Source organism: Chionomys nivalis, chromosome 16 (genome assembly GCF_950005125.1).
Source record: "Chionomys nivalis chromosome 16, mChiNiv1.1, whole genome shotgun sequence".
In the NCBI taxonomy this organism is placed as follows: domain Eukaryota; kingdom Metazoa; phylum Chordata; class Mammalia; order Rodentia; family Cricetidae; genus Chionomys; species Chionomys nivalis.
In genome coordinates, this window is record NC_080101.1 from 39,713,291 (window position 1) to 39,738,840 (window position 25,550).

The 25,550-nt window shown below is 36.0% G+C and overlaps 1 protein-coding gene across 4 annotated transcripts; it reads left to right on the top strand.

Annotated features, from left to right (window-relative positions):
- Window positions 1-251: 251 nt before the first annotated feature.
- On the top strand, window positions 252-24,884 carry Manea (mannosidase endo-alpha). Of its 4 annotated transcripts, XM_057790700.1 has the most exons (6): window positions 590-801; window positions 1,825-2,001; window positions 5,656-6,237; window positions 9,405-9,514; window positions 19,413-19,489; window positions 20,218-24,884. In XM_057790700.1, the coding sequence occupies exons 3-6, from the start codon at window positions 5,694-5,696 to the stop codon at window positions 20,873-20,875; spliced, it is 1,389 nt and encodes a 462-aa protein (XP_057646683.1). In that variant the 5' UTR covers window positions 590-801; window positions 1,825-2,001; window positions 5,656-5,693; the 3' UTR covers window positions 20,876-24,884. The 4 variants fall into 4 exon arrangements, with proteins under 4 accessions (XP_057646682.1, XP_057646683.1, XP_057646681.1 ...); XM_057790699.1 differs by lacking the exons at window positions 590-801; window positions 1,825-2,001 and adding an exon at window positions 252-348; XM_057790698.1 differs by lacking the exon at window positions 590-801 and having other exon boundaries at window positions 1,416-2,001.
- The last annotated feature ends 666 nt before the right edge of the window (window positions 24,885-25,550 follow it).

Consider the following 25,550-nt stretch of genomic DNA (forward strand, 5'->3'; position numbering starts at 1 on the left):
AATAACAAGCAACATGACGACTTGACCAGTGTCATTGCTTAGTCTTAGGGGCTAAAGTGTCAGAGATCTTAATGGGACTCCAGCCTTCCATCCCTCCTCCTGCTGCCTCCACCCTGACCCCTGCTTGATGCCAGGACAGGCTTGGAGGCTCTAGCCCCGCCCCGCAGAGCCCCGCCCCGCAGAGCCCCGCCCCGCAGAGCCCCGCCCCCGAGCCGCGCCCCGCGCTGCCCTCTGGGAGGCGGGACGAGGCGGAGGCGGTGGCGGTGGCCGCTGCAGTCTTCCCTGGCAGAACTCGGGACTCCTTCCCTCGGTCGGCGAGTCCCCGCTGGTGGCAGGCCCCAGCCCCAGGTGAGTAGCTGCGGGACACCTAAGCCAGGGCCCACACCGACTCCACAGCTAGCGCCTGCGCGTTTGCCCGCCAGCCAATCGTAGGCCTCCTTCCCGCTGCGCCCTTTGACCCTGCGCCCCGGGCGCCTCGGAATCTAATCTCGCTCGGCCCGGACGCCGGCTTCCCGCTAGATTAATGCCGGCGTCTGCTCGGCACCCCACAAGCTGCAAGTTTTCCCCGAGGCGGTTCCCCACCGCTCGGCCTAGAGCCCCGACCTTTCGAGTGCGTCTGGAGGGCCCGGGCGGTCGCGGCGCCCGTGTCCCAGCCTAGCTGGAGTCCCGGAGGCGACCAAGACAAATCCGCCCTCCGAGGTCTTTGTTCCCCTTTAACACGCGTGGCTCGGTACTGTAGACTTCCCCTCGCTGGACCAGGGTGCCCGGTTTCTTTTCCATTTGCGGAGGAACACGTTGAGGGTACAAGCGGTTAAAACTTTCGATTTCTTGTGTCAAGGGCTTACGGATAATAGAGGGGAAGATGGAGAAGTCCTAAAAACTAACATCAGCACTCGTATGGATCTGTTTGTACGAGCTTAGAAAGACAAATAAGAAGTGGGACAGGACGGTACTCTGTAGGCGGCATTTTTAAAGAAAAAAATGCAAATTTAATGTAAGTTTTGGTAAAACTAATTCAGATTTCTAAATCGCTTTTATGCAGTACTTTCTTGCACTCTAAGAGCGGTTTGTAAGCCACGGAAACCTCAATTTTAGGCTTGTAGTCTGTGTAATACAGAAAGCTGAGACTCTTACTCCATAGTAAGTAACTTGTATGTGATCATGAGCTGCCTTCTCATTAAGTGTGGACCTCAGTTCAGAAAGGAAACCATTGATTATTTCGTCTGTCAGCTTCCAAGGCGCAGAAATCATTGTAGTAAAGTCTTCTATACTTGAGGGCACCTAGGCCAGAGGCAGGAGCCCACATTGCAGCCCTATGTTTTGCCCTTGCTGAATTCTTAGTGGCAGGTTACTTGGCTGTTTGCCAGTTGGCTCAAAAGCTTGGAAAACCTCATTTGCTTAGTCCCATCGCCGGTAACATGAAGTTCTGCTTCATAGATGGTTGTGAGGATCAAAAGGGAAGCCTGACTGGACTTCTGAATGAAGTTTGCAGTAAATCTGACCTGGGGCAAGACTCCAAAAGTTTCAGATGTGTTGTGTGTTCTTAGCACTAGTTTGGTCTGTCTCTAGGTACTTCTAGCATAAAATTAGAAGAACGTAGTATGAATACAGAAGAATAAGCAGGAGGAATCTTTATAATTTGATTAATTTAAAAGGGAAACTGGTGTTTCTGAGTTACTAATATGAGCAGATACTTCTAAAATAATCGTTTAGATCTCTTAGCTGTTTAAGTATATAATACGTGTTTTTTTGGAAATCACTAGACTTTCACATTATCATTTTAAAATATTAAAAGCACCAAACATAAAAATAACATGGTTTCAGGAGAAGCAGTTGTGGAACTCTGGGACATGTAAACTTCCCTTTGATGAGTACAAGTTGTCACTGGCCAGTACCTTGAGCTTTCTGCTTTTGAGATCCTCTACACCTGCAGTTGACTTGTAGAGGCTTTTTTGTTTTTCTCACGAGGAACTTCTGAAATCTTTTTGTAGTTAAAACCAGGTAAGTAGTTCCTTTGCCTGTCTCCGAGACAGTGTTTTGGGAGTGTTAAAGCACTGTTAGTGTTTTAGTGTTTGTTTTAGAGTCCAGAGGCATTGTGTTGGCACAGATATTAAGACAGTAATTTGTTTAGATGGACTTTAAAACCATTGAATTTTCATGAATTTTCTTTTATACTATTGCTTATTATAGACTATTATTATGTTATAGACATACTGCCCAAACACATGACAGTGTCAGAAACAGGAGGGCCTAAAAAGTAAGCTTAATAGTGATCAGTGATCATAATATTTGTTGGGATCTACTAGAGTGCAAATAACCTCCATTTCTATGGGATAGAAAACAGGAGGGCCTAAAAAGTAAGCTTAATAGTGATCAGTTGCCGGGCGATGGTGGCGCACGCCTTTAATCCCAGCACTCGGGAGGCAAAGGCAGGCGGATCTCTGTGAGTTCGAGACTAGCCTGGTCTACAGAGCTAGTTCCAGGACAGGCTCCAAAGCGACAGGGAAACCCTGTCTCGAAAAACCAAAAAAAAAAAAAAAAAAAATAATGATCAGTGATCATATTTGTTGGGATCTACTAGAGTACAAATAACCTCCATTTCTATGGGATAGAAAACTTGTTCACATATAGTTTACTACAGTGTACAGTGTTAGAAATGCCAGCATTAAAGGAAAATGCTGCTGCCTCAATAGAGCTTTCTACTCAGGAGTCTTTAGGAGAAGAATCAGGAGGAGGAGGCAGATTTCTGCTTTGTCTTGCACCTTGAATATTATTTTTAGAGATAATAAAGAATATGCTTTATTGTTTGTATTCTGCAGGGTTGAGGGTCAAATCTAGAACCCAAGGAATTGTTCATGCTAGGCATATGTTCTAACACCTGAACGACATGCTTAGTGCTGGGTTGGCTTTTATTATTATTATTATTATTATTATTATTATTATTATTTCTGTTGAAACAGAGCCTATTTGTTTATTTATTTTGAGACAGGGCCTCACTAGGTAGCTCTGGCTGGCATGGAAGTTCCAGGGTGGCCTGGAAACTCATAGAGTTCTGCCAGCCTCAGTGTCAGGTTCTGGGACTAAAGGTGTGTGTCACCACATCCAGCTACCATGTGCTACTTCTGGGATGTTGTCATGCCCCCCATCTTTTCATCCTTATCATCATAAGTAAATTGCTCATGGTTCATAATTGCTTAGTGATACATTGTCAGATGGGAAAAAGTCTTCACACTGACAAAAATCCTATGAGTGAGAGACCTGCAGTGGAGAAAAGTAGAGAAATACCGGGCTAGAGAAGGAAAGATAGGAATTTGCACTTATTGTTACTACAGAGCTAAAATTTTTTTTTTTGTAATGCCATGCATAATTTTTTAATGTATGTTTAAAATTTAAACATTGAATTGAAAACCAAGGAGAGCAGTACAGTCTCTAAACTGAATAGTCCAGGGGCATTGCACTGCGGGCATTTCAGTAAATGCCCTTGACTGGGTGGATGCTCAAGTTGGTTGGAATAGTCAAGAATAAGAACAGATACTTGACTTTTTAGGTTTTGTGTTTTTCTCTTTCCCTGTCTGCCTTCTTCCTACCTCCCTTCTTTTCTTTTCTTTTTTTTTAAGAGCTAAAATTTTTTAAATAATAATTTTTACCTATGGTTTGAAAATTTTATGTATGTTTACAATGTATCTTAACCTTACCTACTCTCTACTCCACATTACAAATTTCCAGAATCCCAGAGTCCCATCTCCCAACTTTATGACCTCATAACTAATTAATTATTTTACTTGGTGCTGCACAAGAACACATGGGTGTGGGGTCATTCCCTGTGCTATGAGCAATGTGGAGGTCGCCACGCCCCGAAGAAAATGAGACTGTCTTCCTCCAATCATCATCAACTCCCAGTAGTTCTCAGCTAGATTCGGGGCCTTGGGTGAACTGTTCCATGCTGGAATTTGTAATTCTCTAGTTCTTACGCAGCTAAGCACGGCTGCTATTGAGTTTTTAGCTGCAGCATCCAGGCCATGTCCAGAGGACAGCGTTTCAAAGTTTTCCTTTCTTACATTCTCTTTGCTTTTCTCCAGCAGTGTTCCATGCGATGTTGTAGGGACAAGGAGATAGCTCCAACTAAGCACTGCCTTTCTGTTATTCTTAGCAATTTGTTCAGTAATGAATCTCTTCATTAACTACAATCAGTGACAGTAAGAAGTTTGTACAGCTAAGAGCGTCACAAATCTATGAATATATAAATATTTAGAAGTCTGACCATCAAAACCTCTCCTGGAACCTGTTTACCTAGCCTTGGATTTTGACCATGTTTACAGATAGCAGGCATGAACTTATCCCTGTAGAGCATACTTTAAATCTAATCCAGAGAGCAGTTGGTTACGCACAGAAGGTACCAGTAGGCATTTTTGGCAGATCAGTATTGTAGCATGCAGGGTTTAGCACCAGGTAAGACCACTTACACCTTTCCTGCCCCAGCCACCTTCATAGCACCTGCCAGCACTATGAAAGATGGCCTAGCAGGGGCAGAGCTCAGACTTTTCAATACAGTGATTGAAGTGACTTGTTAAGAAGATTGGGATACCCTTCGTGGTTGATCGCTAAAGATGGAATTGGTTTTGCGATGATATAATAGTCATTTGAAATCAATAAAATCTGTAATACAAGAAATAAAGGTACAGCTTAAGGATTTAAATTTATAGGCAAGAAGTATGGGGGCAGAGATACAAAGGCAGTGTCCATAAATGCAAATTTTGGTCATGCATTGATGGATCTATCTAATAAAGGAACGAGAAATCACACACACAGACAATCCTTAATGTTCTTTTTATGTTTCTTTCCTCATTTACTTCAAATCTTAAGTAATATTCAGTAATTAAATACTTGTCTTTTTTATTTTTTTTGCCAACATTACCTTGCATTGTGCATAAAAGAAATTATATCAAAAAGCAAAATGATAAAACTTGATAAAGAGTCTCAGTGAGTTATCTAGGGTCCCTTCATTGATATATTTTTCAAATTCCAAACTCAATTGTGTTTTTGTTATATACCTTGACTAGTGCATTTCACCAGCCTAAGTCAACAATTCTAAGACCTTGTTTAAAACTATCACTGTTTTTATGTTTTTACTGAAAATGCTCATAAATATGGGCAATTAAGTGTTTCCTCTCATTAACTACCATTTTAAAATTTAGTCACCAGCCTAAGTCAACAATTCTAGGACCCTTTTTAAAACTTTATCACTGTTTTTATGTTTTTACTGAAAAGGCTCATAAATGTGGACAATTAAGTGTTTCCTGTCATTAACTACCATTTTAAAATTTAGTTCTTATATATGAATTATTGACTTTGTATATTCTGTATACACAAAATTTATTCACATGATAAAAATATATTTTATTAAACAGATTTCTGAGTTCACCTGACTAAATGTTACTGGTGTGTATATAGGGCTATTTCTAAATCTGTATCTCTTGTGTATGTATGAACGTTTGTGGGTGTGCCTGTGTGCATGCATGTTTTTTAATAGTATTTGGTGGTTTATTATATTTTATTTTTTAACGTAGTCAATGGATTTTAGTTTTCATTTTAAATGCTGTAGAAATTATTACATTAATATTATTTACTAATCATCTTTTTAAAAATGAATTGCAGCAAACCATTCACAATTTTGGAATTTAAAGAATGTCATCATGGCAAAATTTCGAAGAAAGACTTGCATCATTTTGTCACTTTTTATTCTATTTATTTTCTCTCTGATGATGGGCTTAAAGATGCTGAGGCCAAATACAGCATCCTTTGGAACTCCTTTTGGGCTTGACCTTCTTCCAGAACTTCATCTACCAAACGCCCCCTTGGGAAACAAAGCTGACTTCCAAAAGAGTGATAGAATCAACATGGAAAGAAATACAAAGAATTCAAAAGCTACTGACATGCCTGTGAGGCCACCCAAAGCCTCTGAGGCGACCTTGGAAGAACTGCCTCCTCTGAATTATTTTTTACACGTATTTTATTACAGTTGGTATGGAAATCCACAATTTGATGGCAAATACATACACTGGAATCATCCCGTCCTGGAGCACTGGGATCCTAGAATAGCTAAGAACTATCCACAAGGGAGACATACTCCACCAGATGACATTGGCTCCAACTTTTATCCTGAGTTAGGAAGTTACAGCTCTCGGGACCCTTCTGTCATAGAAACTCACATGAGACAAATGAGCTCAGCCTCGATTGGTTGGTAATTAGTTTATTTTATTTACATATATCAATAATGTGGGTGGGCAAATAAATTACTTATCAGTTTTTATACTTTTATTAATTCCAATCTTAATTTATATCCCTGAATTAAGCAGTACTTTTTTTTTTTTTTTTTTTTTTTTGAAAAGCTGAAGGAAAAGGGTCATGAGTTGAGTGCAGCGGGACCTTTCTCCCTGCCTAGCTAAAATTGGGATCACTGTTGCCCTCTTTACTGCTGATCCTGACCCCACTCAGGCAACTGTATCTGATTTCTGTCACTGTGAAGTTATGATTGTTTCCTTCCTAATGACAGCAAAATGTATTTAGCTACCCTGTTTTCTTGTTATGATTTGCATTGCACAGAATTTTGTGATTCACCTGTTGTTAAAGATAACAGTTTTAGTCATTGTTACTAGCGATAATATCTCATTATATGATTGAGGGTGTTTGCTTCTGTAGTTATGTGTTGGGCATTTCAACTGTTCTTCCTTTCTGTAGCATACAGTGTGGCTTTATTTCTTTAACTACTCCTTTTCAATTTCTGTGTCAGTTTCATTTTTATTTAATGTAATGAGGTTTTAAATGTTCCATTTTGCATTTCCACTTGTCCTGTTTATGGTCTTTTCTTCATCTTTTATATGCCTTATCTGACACTAATGTGAGTTTTTTAATCTTGCAGTCTCTTTTGGCCTAGTACATGTAGTCATGCTTATTTATTTTTAATATCACTATAGCATTGCAGTGTAAACATTTAACTTAACTGGTGAAAAGTGATCGGTTATTCTTATGTCACCCATACCCCACATCTTTCTCTTTTCTTTGTATGATTTCATAGTACATATCTTTAGTCATAAACTCTTACCAATCACAGTATATTATCTGGTGTCTGAGAAATGTCGAGTCTCTAGAGCCAGCATCTGAGGGTTCTACATAGCCAGGTCTGTTGTCTTTGGAGTTCCATTAGTAAAGCCTGATGCTTTATTTCCTTAGATTTCTTTATTGTCTTTGTTTGTATTTTATTCATTATTCTCTGAAACATGCTTTTGAGCTCAAGAAGAAGATAGCTTCCTGATTGACTGCTTTGTCTTTGCTGTTGAGAATGCTGATGCTGACTCACCTAAGTATCTGCAGAAAGTGCAGCAGAGACACGTGAGCACTGAAAGGCAGGCTACAGGCTGCTGTTTCCTAGAGCTGCTTCACTCCTAGCACACTGGAGGAGACTGACTTCTGGGATCACTGTCATTACTAGCTTACCTCCTTATTATTGAGTAGGTCTTTGTTGTCATGGTATTTCTTCTTGCCCAGGCTTGATGGTTCTATGCTATTAGATCAATAGCTGTTAGAAATTATTAGAAATAGAATCATGGTTTGAATATGGAAGAATTCATTTTTTATAATTATTGTGTGCTTTGTGGCTTTTTGATATGGGTTACTTCCCTTATGTGTGTTTTTTTTTTCATTGCTTTTTCTGAGAAGGAAATTTGTTTCCTGGGCTGTATGTTGGTCAGTTTTCTTCCAACTTTTGTTCTCACCAACATCATTATCTAGGTGCAACTCCCCTCTTCAATAGCCGTAACATCCCTGGATCCGTATCCACTATTAGTTCTTTGTTCTGTTCAGTATTTTGCTTTTTTGCTATCCATGGATAGAAAACATAGATAGCCTTTTCCCCCATTAGCTTTAATGAAAGGACCACTTTGTTCCTCCAGCTAGAATTCTTCTCTAACGTATTAGAACTATGAGAAAATTAAGTGTTAAGATCTAGGTCTCCTGCAGCTTCTTACTCTTTACTGTTTAAGAATTTCATCCATGCATTTAATATGTATTAATAAATCTAGTCCCCACTCTCTCCCCTCCAGTTCTTCCCCTAGCCCCCAGCCACCATCACTTTTCATTTTCAAACTTAGGTGCTCTTTTTATAAACCTACTGAGTCCAATTAGCGCAGCTTATATGTGCATGATAAGGCCATCTCCTGAAACATGGGTCACCTCTTAGGGACCACATCTCTGCAGAAAACTGATTTTTGCTCCACTAACAACCTTCAGATTGCCAATAGTTCCTCAGCTAATGGTGACATTGGATTAGCCCTGCTCTTCTCCATGGTAGAATTTTGGCTGCTTTGATTTCTTAATTCTACAAGCTCTCCTTTATATAAGATTATTTCTTTCCTTTTGTAAAAAAAAAAAATATTGATTAGTTGAGATACCCATGCTGTCTCTTTCTACTGTCCTGCATTTCTCTATTTATATTTGGAGGTTTGAAGTGTTTGTCTTAAATATGTTCACTGTAGTTAATGATTTCTCTGTAGTCTGGTGTTTCTAATACCTAAAGTGTAATTTCTTAGTACAGAAATAAGTGAGTACTATGGGGAACAACTCCAATCAGTTTGCCTGCATTAAATCTTCAGTTAAATTATGTTTATGTGTTTAAAAATAAACCCTAGCATATGGGTGCTTATAGAAGTTTATTCATAGTTGCCAAAATTTAAAAGCAACTAGCATGTCCTTTAATACGGACATTAAACATCCACACAGTGGATATGCAGCGGTAGAAAACTATGACTGAGTCACGAGACATCATGAAAGACCTACAATACAAGTCGCCAAGCAAATGGGTCCAGTTGTACAGCACTACATACTTTATGATTTCAGCTCTATGACATTCTGGCAAAGGCAGAATTATAGAGGGTGAAAAATCAGTCACTGCTGGATGTAAGCAGGGAGGAGGGCTACATAGGTGGAGACCTAATGTTTAGGTAATTCAGTAATTCAGTCTGTCTGGTACCATAATGGTTAGCTTATGAACTTAGAGTTTTGTTAGACTCCATAGGACTGCTTCACATTAGTAAAAACTGTGGTCTTTAGTTAACAATATGATGGTACTATCCGTCAAACATAGTAAATACTGCAAATAGTATGTGAATGTGAATAACTGGAGGAGAGAGTTGTGGTCTGTAGGAGACGGTTTAGAAGGACTACGTGCTTTCTTGCTGAGAGACTTAATTATTCTAAAATGTGTAGTATGTTAATTTGAAAAGATAGCGGTTGCTTAAAATAGTTCATAAATATTGGATAAAGTAACCAAAATACCCTTTGAATGTACTTGGAACTCATATGGCGATCACTCTTGTTGCTTTTCATTCTTCGTTATGCTTTACTGTTAGGAGTCCTGGCCCTTTCTTGGTACCCACCTGATTCAAGTGATGAGAATGGAGAAGCTACTGATCACTTGGTACCAACGATTATGGATAAAGCTCATAAATATAATCTGAAGGTATTTAATTTGTTTTCAAACTATTTTTATCATTGTTACCTCTTGATAGTAATACTATGTTAATTACTCCTTTTAATTAAAATTTTATACATGTAGAAATGTTTTAAAATATTACTTCATAGAAGTTTGTTTTATGCAAGAGGTATTCTAAAAAATACTTGTTTTAATAATTGAAATTCTAATGCTTATCCAATTATAAGATACCCCTTGCTGTTTTTTTTTTTTTTTCTAAGCGTGTGTTATGTTCATCTATTACATTTTGTATCTTCTTTTAAACAGGGACTCATTATGTAGCTCTGAGTGGCTTGGAGTTTGTTGTGTAGACCAGATTGATATTGAACTCACAGTAATCCTCTCTGTGATATCTCTGCCTCTCAGGTGCTATGATTAAACACATGCACCCATTTATCTGTGTTTACTAGGAAGAGAAAGGTTTTACGGATTCCTTTGTAAACAGACTATTAGAAATTAGTGAAGTTTATGTCTGGATATGCTCTAAATGTCAAAAGTGACTGTGTTTAACTATATAACTTTACATCTTTAAAAAGTGGTTAGAAAATAAATTCCTGTCCAAATATATTTTTATTTTTGAAATTTTAAATTAAGTCTTTGAGAAATTTGTACAGGTGCTTTTTGTTCATAGTCACAATATCTCCTGTCAGATTCACCCCCTCTTACCTGCCCTCTCTATCTCTGTCTCTGTTTCTCTCTCTTTTTCTCTCTCTCTCTATTTCTCTCTCTCTCTCTCTCTCTCCCTCCCTCCCTCCCTCTCTCCCTCTCTCTCTCTCTCTCTCTCTCTCTCATCCTCCCATTAAGTCCAGTTTGTGCTGTCCATATATTCTTGGATGTTTGGCCTTCCCCTGGAGTTTGGTTCACTATGGACTGCAGAAACAAGTATCTCTGTGGGTAGAGCAATGAACTGTCTATGGTTATAACAGTAAATCAGTAGGAGTTTAGCTTAATACCATGTCCATTTAGCAGAATAATAGTAGTACATTCTCCTCTAGGACCTATAACCTATTTAGCCATAGGTTCTTGGATACATAAACGTTCTAGGTAGAAGTTTAATCTTAAATTAAATGTGGGCCTTGAAAGGTAGTTGTTTCTCTCATGACATTTATGCTATGGTTTCACCAGTGATTATGTGTTTTCAGGCTGGTTATTGTATCTCACGGGGTCTATAGCTGGGTGAGATTCTTGTGTCAACCAGTAGTGTGCATAGCAACTCTCAGCACTATTAAAGCTCTCTCGTAAGGACAAACATTCCAGATTAGTACCAACTTGATTTCTCTATATTCTACAACTGAAGTTTGTGGTGTCTTCATCAGAAAAATGGTATAGTCAAGTTTTAGGGTACAGAATAATGAAGAATGGAAGAATATTGTCAATAGTTTAACATTTTAAAAAATTAATTCTCAGTTGTTTATGTCTCTCTGTCTTGCTTTGTTTTATTTGTCAATATAGACTTTCTTTGTGTAACCTTGGCTGTCCTAAACCTTACTCACTCCATAGACAGGACTGGCCTTGAACTCATAAAGATCTCCCTGCCTCTGCCTCCTGAGTGCTGGGATTAAAGGCTTGTTACACCACTGCCCAGCTCTAGTTTCTCTTCAAATAGTATAAATCTTTTGTATCTCTTATATCTATCTTTTATCTTATTTCTATAACTAAGAGTTAAAGTTCTCTATTGACTTCAGCATGTAAAAAAAGGGTTGATACGCTTTTATGGTGATGCTTTGAACTTTTTCCATTTAGTGTGTTGTTGAATGTAAATATGCCATATTATGTCAAAGTGGGTACCTTTTCTTCTTAGAGTTTAAGGGAATCTTTTTCCTATTTGCCTGTGTCATGAAAAAAATGTTGGGCTTTTTCTGTATCTATTATCCTTGAACCTAGTTATGTAATTTCTTACCTTTGTTGATTTGCATGTTTTGAACCATCCTTCCCTCCTTGGAATGAAGTCAACTTCATCATGAGAGTGATCTTTTGAGTATGTTGTAGAATTTGGTTGTTCACATTTTATCGAGAATATTTGCATTTGTATTCAACAGAAAATTGACTTTTATATTTTTCTCTTGTGTCTTTATTTGGTTTGAATATCCATGTAATACTGGATTCATAAAATGGGCTTTGTAGCATTTTTTCCCTTTCTATCTTATAGAATAATTTGAGAAAGATTAGGACTAGATCTGTAAAGTGATAGTTTTCAGCCATGAATGAGTCTGGGATTGGCATTTCAAGAATGATTAATTGTAAGATATTTAGGTATTCCTTCAGTCTTATTATGTGTGTAGATATGTTAATGATCTTCTTGTTTTAATTTTAGGAAGACATATGTTCCTAGAAATGTATCCATTACTTCAAAATTACACAAAATATTGGAACATATGTTTGGAAGTATGCCCTAAAGTCTTCTGTATGTCATTTCCATACTCCTTCTTTGATCTATATATTGGTTAATATTAAGTGACATATTCTTTCCTAGTCTTGTCTATTTGAATTGTGAAATGCCTGTATCTCTTCCTAGATTTAGGAAATTTGACATTTTTATTTTATGGAGCACAACTTTTAGTATTTTTCACTTGTGTCTATGTCCTTGATTTGTAAATTGATCGTTTAATTATATCCTATGTATCTCAATTATATCCTATCTAGCTCACTTAATTATGTCCTATCTAGCTCACTTAATTATATCCTATGTATCTCAATTATATCTTATGTATCTCACTTGCTTTGCTTATACTTTTTTTTTTGTTTTATCTTTATTGATGCATAAATGTTCTTGTTTATGTTCTCTTCAAGCCTTGGTCTTCTGTGTTTTCTTTGATCCTTTCATTGGTAAGGGTTTCTACTAATTTGGTTTTTTGTTTTGTTTAGTTATTTCTTGTGTTTTATTTTTATGTTAAAAATCTATATAATAGTTGGACAAATATTTTCTAAAATGAACCAAATATAAAATATTTTAGGCTTTTTTGATTATACGATATTTTTAAAGATATTTTTTTAAATCTTCTTTTATTATATATTTTATATGAAAATTTTTTTCATACAATATTCTGACCATGCTTTTTCCTCCCCACTCCTCCCAGATTCTACTCACTTTCCCAACTTCATGTCCTTTCTCTTTTAAAAAATAAACACAAAAGAAAAACTAATAAACAAAACCAAGAAACTTGCATACATACATAAACACACAAATAAAAACCATAATATGCACACAGATGACCAATAAGACAAATATTGCCCACATAGAACAGGATGAGATGAAAAGTCTATAAAAAGCTTTGAGTTTGTTTTGTATTAGCCATCTACTGCAGGGCATGGGGCCAACCTGAAGCATGGTCAATATACCCAGTGAGATATACTTTTTTCCTTTGCAAGTGGATGTCAGTGCAGATAACTTCTTGGGTAGGTGTAGGAATTTATATAACTCACATCCACTTACACCACTCAGCACTGGGACTCAGTCTACTTAAACCTGTGCAGGAACAGTGAGTGATTTCCCTATTTTCTGTGAATTCATATGTACACCCTATTATGTCTAAAAATGTTTCCTTGGAGTCATTCATCCTTTCTGGTTCTTACACTTTTTCATCTCCTTTTATGAGCTCTGAGAGGAGGTGTTTGATAAATATCCCATTTAGTACTGAGTGTCCTAAAATTTTTTTACTCTTTGTACATTATCAAGTTATGGGTTTCTGTATATTTCCATCTACTACCAAAGGAAACTTCTTTGATGATGGCTGAGACACTGATCTGTGGATGTAGCAAAATCTTGTTAGAAATCATTTTGTTACTCTACTCCATAGAGCACAGCCGTAGTCCGTGGTTTTCCTCTAGACCTATGGCCTATCCAGTCTCAGGCTCTGGGCTACCCAGCAGGGCCATGCATGGCTACCAACTCTTGGAGTGGACCTCAAATGAGAGTGGTTGGTTACTCCTACAATGCTTATGTCACTATTGCAGGTGGTCACCATTGTAGATCGCAGATTTGTATCTGGGTTGGTTTTTAGCTTTCTTCTCTGGTAGTGTGTAGAGTACCTTCTAGTCCCATGAACACTAGTGTGAAGGAACCACAGGTCAACGTTTCCAGGCTCAGTGAATTATGCAAGTGTTATCTTCAGCAACAGTTTAACACTGAATTTTTCAGTTAGCTTTTCCCAGATTTTCATTTGTTTTTTTTAAGTATTTATCCATATTAAATTTATTTCATATCATGTATTGATCGCCTTTTTTATCTAGGTGCTAATACTCTTTTTTATTTAATTTTTTAATTTTACATACTAGCCTCAGTTCCCCCTCCCTCCTTTCCTCCCACCTTCCTGCTTTTCCCCGTCCTATCCCTATCCACAACTTGGAGGAGGTAAGGCCTTCTTTAAGGTGTCAACAAAGTCCTGTATATCAAGTTGAGTCAGGACCAAGCCCCTGCCACCTTGTATTAAAGCTAAGCAAGCTATCCTACCATAGGGAATTCATGTCCTTTTAGAATTTGCTCAATCTTCTTTTGTATCATCCTCTTGAATTCTTTGTCTGGTATTTCATTTTGGATACTTTTTTTGGAAATCTTATTACTGTTGAGTTGGTAATTTTGGGAGGCGTCCTATTTTCTTTACTTTCATGGTCATTATTTCTTTGTTAATATTTGCATATCTAAGATTAGGTCATTGTGGATTTTTATTTTTATTATATGTCCTTTATTTCTTGTATTGAAATTAGAAATTCTTTTAGCATTTTTCTTCTGGGACTAGTTTGTGTAGCACGAATAATATAAACCCAGAGACAGATATTGGGGTTCAACCTGAAGATCAGAAAACCAGAGCAGCCAGCCACTGACTCTTACATCTACCTCAGACCAAAAATGGGTGATCCTGCCTCCATGAATCCTCAGATTGAGACTGAGACTGAAACCTGTCTTCTCCTGTCTTATATCCCTCTCTAGGGCTGGGATTAAAAGTGTGTACCACCACCACCCTGCCTCAATGACTAACTAGTATGGGGTTAAAGGTGTGTACAATCACGGCCTGAGCTGTGTGGCTGAGTAGTGTAGCTGCTTTGCGCCGATCTTCAGAAAGCTTTGTTTATTAAAGCACAAATAATATACCACTATTCACTTTAGCAGGGTTAATATGTCTTTGCCTTCTATCTCATGTATTAGATAGACTTATAGCTCACTTCCTCAAGGGGGCATCAAGGATAATATCCAGCTCAACTCCAATAGAGTATTTGAGGAGAATGCCACTGATGGGAAGACCTACTATGGAAACTCAGTAATAGTTAAAAACAGCTATCTCCCTTAAGTCTAATGATCACTAAGAAATAAAGGAAGAAGATAATATTTGCTGGTATATCACCTACTAACTGTAGGTATGGAAAGACAGTAAATTGAGTGTCACCAGGAACTCATATAAAATAGTAAATAGAAGAGAAGAATTAGGAAAGTGTTAGGGAAATCAGACCCTAAAGATTGTTGATATTAGAAATTGCATTTGGGAGTGTGTAGAAGAGGGGCTGGGAAAGAGAACAAGATGACATGAAGTAGAAATGAGAGAGAAAGTATATGGGCTGAAAGTTAGACAGAATACTTGAGAGGAAACAATGGAAATAGTGTTAAATGTAATAGAGCAATATAAGAAATAAAAACAAATACTTATGCGAGAATGAGGATTTAAAAATAATTAAAATTAAATAAAAATACCAGTTTAATTTCTTCCATGATTAGAACATCAGGAAAAGCTCTCTTCTGCCTGAGAAATCTTACTAAATTATCATTGCTGCTGAGAGAGGTGTTTACCTTTTTGTGCAGTTCAGATCTGACTATGCAGAGTCTCAATAGCGATTCATAAGTTTGCCTGTGGGGTTGAATTTCTGCCTGGTTTCAGAAGCAAAGATCACCCTTCCTTAGATGATTTCTGACCCTTGACATGGGTGGGGTATTGTTGCCTAGGCCAGTTTCCTTATTCTAAGTGTAATTGGTGATCTCATTAACCTTGCCTAGATTTTAGTGTTGCATATACCACCCTATTCCTGTGTCACTTTGCAGCTAACAATTTTCATCCTGTTGAGGCTCAGCCTGCCTGTGTCAGTGGTCTTAATATGACTTTGTTTATTCCACAGAGTTTTAGATCAGATGAACTCCCATGAGGGGTTCTGAGGTTCTCTGGGTCTCCTCTCTTGGGGTTGGAGTTTGGAGACATGGGTATGTACTGTTTTCTATGCTTCCTAGCAATATATTTAATTGCTTGTACCTTCTCCCTCTTGCTCCAACATACTATGACATCTTAGGGCAGAGGCAGAGATTTCCCACCACCTGTGTTATGCAGTCTGTTAGTCTGACCTTTAAAAAAAATTTCTTTCTGTCTTTGCTTCTGGAAATTTCTCTTTTTTCTTTTATGGATCTGAATTAGGGGGAGGAAGGATTTTCTTTTGTAGTTTGTATTACAGTCTGGCTTTTTTAAAAGAAACATATAAAGCTAACTTAAATATTTCCGTAGCCCTAAAGAAAGTCTTGATAGTATCTCTCAAATGAATTGACAGGAGCTACCACATGACATGCTCCACACTGCCATTCAGTGAATTCTCATCGGCATTTGGAATCTGCAGTAGTCACATCTTCAAGTCTGGAACTGAAACTGAGGTTGATTAAGTGGTTTATTCTTTTCTCAAAAGAAATCCAAGGCCCCTGATCTGTCCAGTCTGTGCCCCAGTTCTGTTGTGGGCGGTAATGAAACTGGACATTTTCATTTACTGAGGTTTTTAAAGATAAAGTAGTTAGAATATCATTATACATGAAAATAGACTGCTTTAAATTCTACTGAAAGCTCTTATATGGAAGAGGAAATTAATGAAGACCTTGACCGATCATTGTTTCTCTAAACATTAGCAACATACTTGTTCTCTCTGTTCTTTAGATTTAATATTTAATGACCAGAAGATAGAAAATTTGATAAAATACTGTTCTCCATTTTTTTCTTGCAAATATTCATATTTCCCCAAAGCTGAATACAGATTGTTTGCCCTCAGTAGCTCTTCAAATTACCAGATTTATTTTGAAAATTGTTTTGTAATTATACTATATTAATGTGACATTAACTTCTACAAATACATTTCTGTTTATTTATTTATTTTTGGTTGGGTTGATTTTACAGTTCTCTCTGTTTGGAATTTAAAAAGTGTTTAGTTTCAGTTTTGTTATTACTTGTTTAGAAATAGAGGTTCTAGGTAATGGCTTTGCCTTACAGTTAATCTTTTGTTATAGTCTATTAGTTTGATTACATAATAGCTTTAGTCACTAAATACTTTGTATCTGCAGTTTTGATTATTTTAAACTAAAAGTCATGTTTTTAATTATAATTTAAGAAACACAGTTAATAAAACATGTTTGAGGAATTAGTGACTTCTTTTGCATAAGTTTGCACATGTTGACAGTTTTCCCAAATATAAATCAGTAAAATCTAAATGGTGACTAGTTTTCTCCAAAGGTAATTTTTTGTATGTGCTTGTATTATTCATTGGAGCAGCCCCTGAAGCCTTGTAACTGTAATTCCAGAGAGCACTGAAGCCACAGTTATAAGGATCACAGCTGGATGCTTTCAGCTTACTATGTCATGTCTATGTAGCATCCTGAGAAAACAACCATTGAAGCAGCCTTTATAGATGTGGAAGAGCTGATTGGTAGACACTGCCACTGTTGAGCACAGGCCTGTTCCCTTGTCCTTCTTAGAAAGTATGAATATTTCCTGTCCAGTAAATGATAGGTTTTTTGCCTGGCCTGCTTGGGCTAATGAATTGTCAGAAAATACAATGTATGCCACATGCTTCATGGTTGTACTTCTGTTTGCTTGTTTTAGTATAACAAGAAACTTCACCCTTCCCAAGAATCCAAATGACTAAAACTGTGGAACTTACTTAAACGTGATCCACAGTCTAGAATAAATCCATCACAGTAATAAATAGAGTTTATGTGCATCAAATAAAATTGAAAGTTAAAAATTGTGAGTGTTTGTTATACAACATCATCACATCAGATCCCAAAGAAACCAAAGACCTAACAACATAAAATTAGTTGGAGTAATCAGTTCTTTCCCCGAGGAGTATAAGGGAAAAAAAAAAACACCCCAGTTGTTGAATACTTTGTATTTCAATAAATTTAACATTTTATTATGAAGTAACAAGTTCTTTAACCTTTGCGTAAATCATTTGTCTAATAATAATGGCTTTTAATCAGTTATGTTTCTTAAATGAGGAGTATACATTCACAGTGAGAACTTGGCAAATCTACTTACATACCTAAATGGTATGTAAGTAGACCACCTAGAGTTTAATTTGACTATTGTTTAGTATACAATTGAAATCATTAATTCATGCTTGCAGATACTCATGCAGTGTCTACTCTACAGCAGATTCGGTTCTACGTATGAGCAGTATTAAGAAAGAGAGCTGGATATGTTTGTACACACCTGTAATGTTAGGTGGAAGGTAGAGGCAAGAGGATGGGGCTACAAAGCCAACCATATCAAAACTGAAAAGAAAGAAACATATTTTGTCTTCTATATAGCAAATTTGCAGTTTACTAAAGAACAAAACGGTAGAGGCAAGAGGATGGGGGCTACAACGCCAACCATATCAAAACTGAAAAGAAAGAAACAGATTTTGTCTCCTATATAACAGATTTGCAGTCTACTTAAGAACAAAACCAAATACAAGTTAAGTTATGGAAAGAGAAAATTACTACATATTTGACATTACCAGCTATATAGGAGGAATGCCTCACTTGTGTATGATATAAAGGGTGGTACCCAGTGAAGTCAAGGGATGGGGGAATTAAGGAGGAAATAGTTTGGCCACAGGGTTCAGAGAGTTTGGGTAAAGCCAATATCAGAAGTGTGAAATGGAATTCTTACATGATTCACATTCTCTAAAAATCATGCACACAAATTTAATTTTATGTATCTAATTCTGTCATTTAAAATTCATTTTACTGTTAGTGTAATATTTTTCTGAAGAGTTAGAAATAGTGAAAAATCCATTATTAATTAAAAAATATAAAATTAATTAATTAGTGGAGAAGTTCTAAATATATAACTTTGAATTTGCAATATATAGTTCTACACTTGATGGAAGAAGCTGATCATTTATGGCCTGCAGCTTTGAAAGCAGATTGTAAGGATGTCTTAATCTGAGTTTGTTATTGCCAAAACCTTACATCATTGTGCTCTTATAAGTAGAGAATGATTGATTTGCTGAATGACCTGACTTTAAAAATACTTCTATGAAAATTAACTAATGAAAATACATTGTGCTTTAATTGGGTAATTAACAAAAGAATTAAGCTTGCAGTACTGTAAAAGTCTTGTCAAACAGGCAGTCCCACTTAAAATATAAGATTCAAACAATAATTTTATTAGATTACCAATAAAATAGACTTGGGTATGGATAACTCAGTGAATTTATGAATACTTTTTATGATTATCTTTTTAAAGTTACATTATTCCTTATACTGTTTATCTTACTAGTTAGAGGTAGTGTACAAAGCCAACGTGTTTATTAGGCATAATTTGTTCAACTTGATTATGTACAACTGATATGTGTAGGTAGCTACCACACATTGTATCCAACAAACTGGGGCCTATTGGCAACTTACTAGACCTATGCCAACTTCCTTATTTCAAAATTCGAGTCAGCGGCCACCTTACACAGTAACAGAGGCTGGCGTATGAGATGCTTCACTTAGGTTAGCCGTGAAAACTCTCAGTCAGTATTATCTACCAAGATTTATTTAGTAGCCGCTGAGCTCACTAAATTTTCACTTTAATGTTGTTGAATTGACAGCTTATTAACAATGCAAAATATACTTTCATAGATAATGCTTTCTTTAATTGATTTTTTCCCTGTTTTTTAGGTCACCTTTCATATAGAGCCGTATAGCAATCGAGATGATCAAAACATGCATAAAAATGTCAAGTATATTATAGACAAGTGAGTTTCTTCAATGTTCATAGTTACGCTCTATGATCTGGTAATGGGAATTGGCTTATGATCTTTCATTTATGGTAATTTTACCACAAGTAAACTGACGAACATTCTCAGGTTCTTACAGTTCACTTTTTGCATGAATAAAAGTTGCTACTTTAGCTATTTTTATATACCTTAAAAGCTATGTATGATTTCCTTTTGTGCTCATTTTACATTTCTGTTTTTAAAATCTTATGAATATACATTTTGTCTTTTAAAGGAAGGTTCAGATGAAATGTGAACTAATTTTATAGCAGTGTTTGCATATCTGTCTTCATTTGTATCTAGAATAATTAAAAAAGAATTTTATGATTATTTTCATTCTTATAAAGTATTTTACTGTTAAGATTCTCTGAGCTATTTCATTTTACAAAGAATCCGCTCAGCAACAAATGGACATCTGTCATTGGTAAGATAAATAGGTTTTTCTATTTGTGTACTTCATAATAGATTTTTATAGCTTTAATCACCATTTGTTAACTTTGGCATGAGATAATTAACCTCCTGTTTGAAGTATACCAGTGTCTCATAATGTATGAAATTAAAAGTATGATTGCATTAGCATTATTATGCTTCCATAACTGACTCACTGAAGATTGGGAACAATGTGCTCAAGCTTCTCAAATCATTGTCAGTTCAGTGTATAATTTTATTGTGACATATTCTCACTTTTCAATGTTTCTTTATTGTAGATATGGAAATCATCCAGCCTTTTATAGGTACAAGACAAGTACGGGGCAATCTCTGCCTATGTTTTATGTCTATGATTCCTATATAACAAAGCCTAAAATGTGGGCCAATCTGTTAACACCTTCAGGATCTCAGAGTGTCCGTGGTACTCCTTATGATGGATTGTTTATTGCACTTCTCGTGGAAGAAAAGCATAAATATGATATTCTTCAAAGTGGTTTTGATGGAATTTACACATATTTTGCCACCAATGGCTTCACGTATGGCTCATCACATCAGAACTGGGCTAACTTGAAGTCATTTTGTGATGAGAACAACTTGATGTTTATCCCAAGTGTAGGCCCAGGATACATCGATACAAACATTCGTCCATGGAACTCTCAGAACACTAGGAACCGCATCAATGGGAAGTATTATGAAGTCGGTCTAAGCACTGCACTCCAGACCCACCCCAGTTTAATCTCCATCACCTCTTTCAATGAGTGGCATGAAGGAACTCAGATTGAAAATGCTGTCCCCAAGAGAACCACTAACACAGTATACCTGGATTACCGACCTCATAAGCCAAGTTATTATCTAGAACTAACCCGAAAATGGTCAGAAAAATACAGTAGGGAAAGAATGACATACGCATTAGATCAACAGTTGCCTGCTTCGTAATGTATATTACAGTTTATTTATCAAATTGCCTAACTTCAGTAAACATCCTATGTTTTGATTATGAAGAGAAAACTGTCCAACTTAATGTGCATTTGACTACTGTTCCCTTTACCAGTTACTTCATTTTTATTTTTAAAAGAAGATATCACTTGTCCTACAATGGACAGAACCATACAAAGAAAGTATCTCATGAGAGATGTCATGCGGTAGCATTCTTTATGGCATATTTTTCTGAAGTTTGAATGGGATGGCCCTTTAGGTTTCTGTTTCACAGTAGAGAAAATGCTTGCATTTATAAACTAGCTAACATGCAGGTAAGCTGTACTTGTATTCTGAGTCCAAAGACAGGAGCATGTACATGTTAGGTACATCTGACCACAGAAATACAGAACAAAAGGGCAGTAGATGGATATGCATCATTTCTGAACTCTTTGCCGGCTGGTTTCCCTAGTGATCAGATGCACTTGTCAAGTTTCTTGTGAGCAAAAACTTGTTTATATTACAGGCTATTTTATTTTATTATATTTTCTAATCTGACTGTTAGCCATGTTCTTTTTTAGATTGTTTTTATTGAGCTATATATTTTTCTCCACTTTCTTCCTCCCTCTCCTCCCCTCTCTCATGATCCCCATGCTCCCAGTTTACTCAGGAGATCGTTTCTGTTTCTACTTTCCGTGTAGATTAGATCCATGTATGTCTCTCTTAGGGTCCTCTTTGTTTAGGTTCTCTGGAGTTGTGAATTGTAGTCTGATTTTCCTTGCTTTATGTCTAAAGCCACTCATGAGTTATATTTATATTTCTGGGTCTGGGTTACCTCACTCAATGTTATGATTTCTAGATCCACTCATTTGCCTGCAAAATTCAAGATGTCATTATTACTTTTCTGCTGTTTAGTACTCCAGTGTGTAAATGCACACATTTTCTTATCCATTCTTCAGTCGCGGGGCAAGACAGGCTTTGTGCAGAGCACTCATGGTGTCATCACTTGAAGACTTGGGGCCTGCAGTGCCAAGTGCTTTTGCATGTTTAATTCCCCTGTTTGCTCTGCTGAATAAAAGACTAGAAGCATTAGGATGTAGCTTAGTAAATGGTAGCAACTGCTTCTATGTTATAAAAAAAATTGTTTCTCAGTCATCATAAGGTTCTGGAATTCAGATACTCTATTTTTAGGGCATCTTGTCAATCTTTCTAGGTCTCATTTTCTTATTCATATGTTAAAATTAAATGTTCACCAGAGACTACTGAATTGACTATGAAAGTATGATGTTAGTGTTAGAATTTTATTCATTTTACTTTAATTTTACTAAAAATAATACAGAATATTTACTCATAACTGCAAAATTAGAGATAGATAAAAATGATTTTTAAGGTAGCACCATAATTTTGAGGTATATGCTTATATGAAAAAGTCTTTTACAGTGTCTATTAAGTTAAAAAGAAAATATCAGTTATCCATAGCTGTCATGTGGTTAAAAATTGATAACTTTTATGGTAAAAAGAAATTATTGTAAAAATGAAAAAGTTTTTAAAAAATCTACTGAATTCAATATTTATAATTATAATAGAAAAATCAGCTAGTCTAGCTAATTTTACACAAATGTTATTTATTAACTCTACTGAGAGAATCAGTTGAGTCATGTTAACAAATAATACATGCCAGTCTCCAAAGCATAGAGACATTCCGAAACAGACTAGTTCTGGAATTGGCCATAAAACACAACAGAGAGGAAACATCTTTTAGGGTAAGGGAGACTGGTGAGTGAGTGCAAGTGTGAGGGCCTAGATATGAACAGCCAGAACTCACATAGAGATGAGCTCACTAGCATCCATGTTCTACTCCACCGCTCCTGCAGAGCTGAGCAGTGTAGACAGGAAAGAGCCCGAGAGTGTGTGAGCCAGCTAGCCTGCTGTACACAGCAGCAAACAAGATCCTGACTCAAAAAACGTGGAAGGCAAGGATCAACATACAGGGTGGTTCTCTGACATGGACACCCACCCCATGTCACATTTACTCTCACAGTTACTTATGAATATTTGCAGACACACAGAGAGAAATTTAACTTATTTTTCAAGCAATGCTCTTGAAATAAAATCTTTTTGAAGAGAAATACTAACCTTCTAAAATTTAAATTTTCCAATGATCATAGAATTATTAGGCCACAGAAAGTTATGAGAATAATAATCTGGTATTTTCCAGGATAAATTCTAAGAGTAATAATATAATATTTAATATTACCAAGCATCTTCATTGGAATAAGCAGAAATATAACCTGTAGATTTTTAATTGCTACTATGTTAAAAATGAATTATCAGTGCATAGTATTTTATAGTATATATTGCTTTCTTCATTCCTTATGTTGCATTTTATATTTGAGTCTCCCATGACGAAAAGTGAATTTTATGAAACAATTCTGTGATTAAGGGAAAGTCTATGAAAATTAGGACACACAACTGTCAGTTCAACTGTAGCTTCTGGCAGCTCACTCTAACACCAGAGTTACCCCCTTCTGGTTTCCACAAACAAATATTCAAACAACTTGGAGCAGAAATACTCTGTGGGGTGGGGGATCTATTTGTACATAATGAGTATGTTCAGGGTGTTGTTTCTGTCCTGGAAGCCGTACAGTATAACCACAATTTACATTTTTCTAGCTGTTATAAGTAAGCTTAGATGAGTTTAAGTGTACCTGAGGATCATTCTAGGCTATGTTCAAATATACTGTTTGACTTTTTCAAAGGACCAGAGAATTTTCAGCCATTTTTAGCTCTGGGTCCTGGAACCAGTTCGACATTAGTACCAAGGGATGGCTATATTAGCAATTGTTGCTAATGATTGTTAGAGAAACACCTTCAGAGCACCCCGCCCCCACCCCTTAGGTTCCTTATGGCTACCTCTGCTTTCTGACTGGAAACACAGCTGGGATTGCAATGATCACAAGTAAATTTAATCCATTGATCCAGTTTCTATTTTTAAAAGTCTGAATGTTTGTATTTAGTAAACTTAAAAAAGGTATAATATGTGCAATGCTTGGATTATAATCAATTATTTTGTAAGGTATTTATTTTGTGGGATTAACCCATCTAATTGTTTAGATTGTAGAGAATAACCAGGTCTTTTTCTGCTTTTAAAAAATAATTATAAAAGGCTCCCCATAGTAATGTTCATCTGAATTGTGTATTAACTTGTTTATTTTCTTTTATTTATGTGTGTAATTTGGAAAATGATTTATTTTGTAATATGTTAATTTTGTTTAATAAAAACATAAACAAAAATGATGTTCTTAATTAAAAATCTGTTTATTGTTAACTTGTGATAACTTTTAGTTAATTTCTTATTAGTATAGGAAAGATAGTATTTAGTCAGTATGAGATGGAGCACTTACAAATTAAGTATATTTAACTTTTTGTATTCACATAAATGCCAATTTTTGTTTAATTCTGGAGATGTGACTTTTTAAGTCTTAAATTCTTTAAAATTTTATTACAAAATATAAAAAAATAATTTTATTAAAAATTTTGAAATTCTTTTGTAATTTTTGCTTCAGTACAATTATACATTACCTCCGATGAAAACTAATCTAAAATAGTGAAGTAACGAGCCTCAATTGAATGACCCACACCCATAGTTATGGGCTTTTTAAACTGGTGACAGTTACTTAGTTTAATAATGGTGACTTCCCAAGCTTATAGAGCTGCAGCAACAGACCTTTAAAACTGTCAAAATATCATAGCTGTAGGAAACCAGCTTGTTTTCTTAATTTTTCTTTCAGATATTTTATTATTACCATGTAGAAACAGTGCTGGTTTGTATGTTATTATCATGGTTCACAGCTGTGCTAGATTTATGTATTCAAGCACTTCTGGGTAGAATTAGGAGGAAAGGAGTCACCTCTGTACATAAGATCATTTCATGTGCCCACAATGGCATTTTAATTTCCAATTTGTGTATTTTTTGTTTCTCTTGACTCGTGCTAGATAGAACTACCTTACTATGTTTAATAAATAAAGATGTGGAATTTTGATTAACAGTCAAGCGCTTGAGAATCATTATGTGGAAAAGCAACATTTTACTTAAATACAGCCAAAATATATTTATATAAATATTTACCATTTTAGAAAAAAGATTGTTCAGGTAGAAGCAAAGGTCTTTATTGTTTGGAGCATTCCTTTGAAAGAAAAATGCACTCCAAATTGAATTTAAAACCACTTTGCTGTATAGCTACTTAAAGTTCATTTATTATTTTTGATCTTAGTCTGTTTTTTTAATCCTTAAGAATGCAGGCTCTATTATCATTTACTACTTCATAGAGACTCAGCTCTAGTCACATCAGTGAGCTAAGCATTATTGCTATTCTAATCTGTCAATGAAGGGAGAAGCATTTTTCAACAGAACTGAGGGGTTTTTGTCATACAATTACTATGTAAATTATGATATAAAAATAATCAAAAGCAAATCATGAGTCTAAAATTTACCAAAATCAAAATATAATGGCATTTTCCAAGTACATAGCCTTGATTTTATTTTAAAATATAAATTTTGAGTTGCATATTTTACATAAAACTAGCTAAATTCAACTCTAAAGTTAAATGGTCTTTATAAAATGCTTTGAAACAAATACTTCATGATTCAAAGCGAGGATTGCCATGTGATGATATTGCTTATATTTCAGTGTAA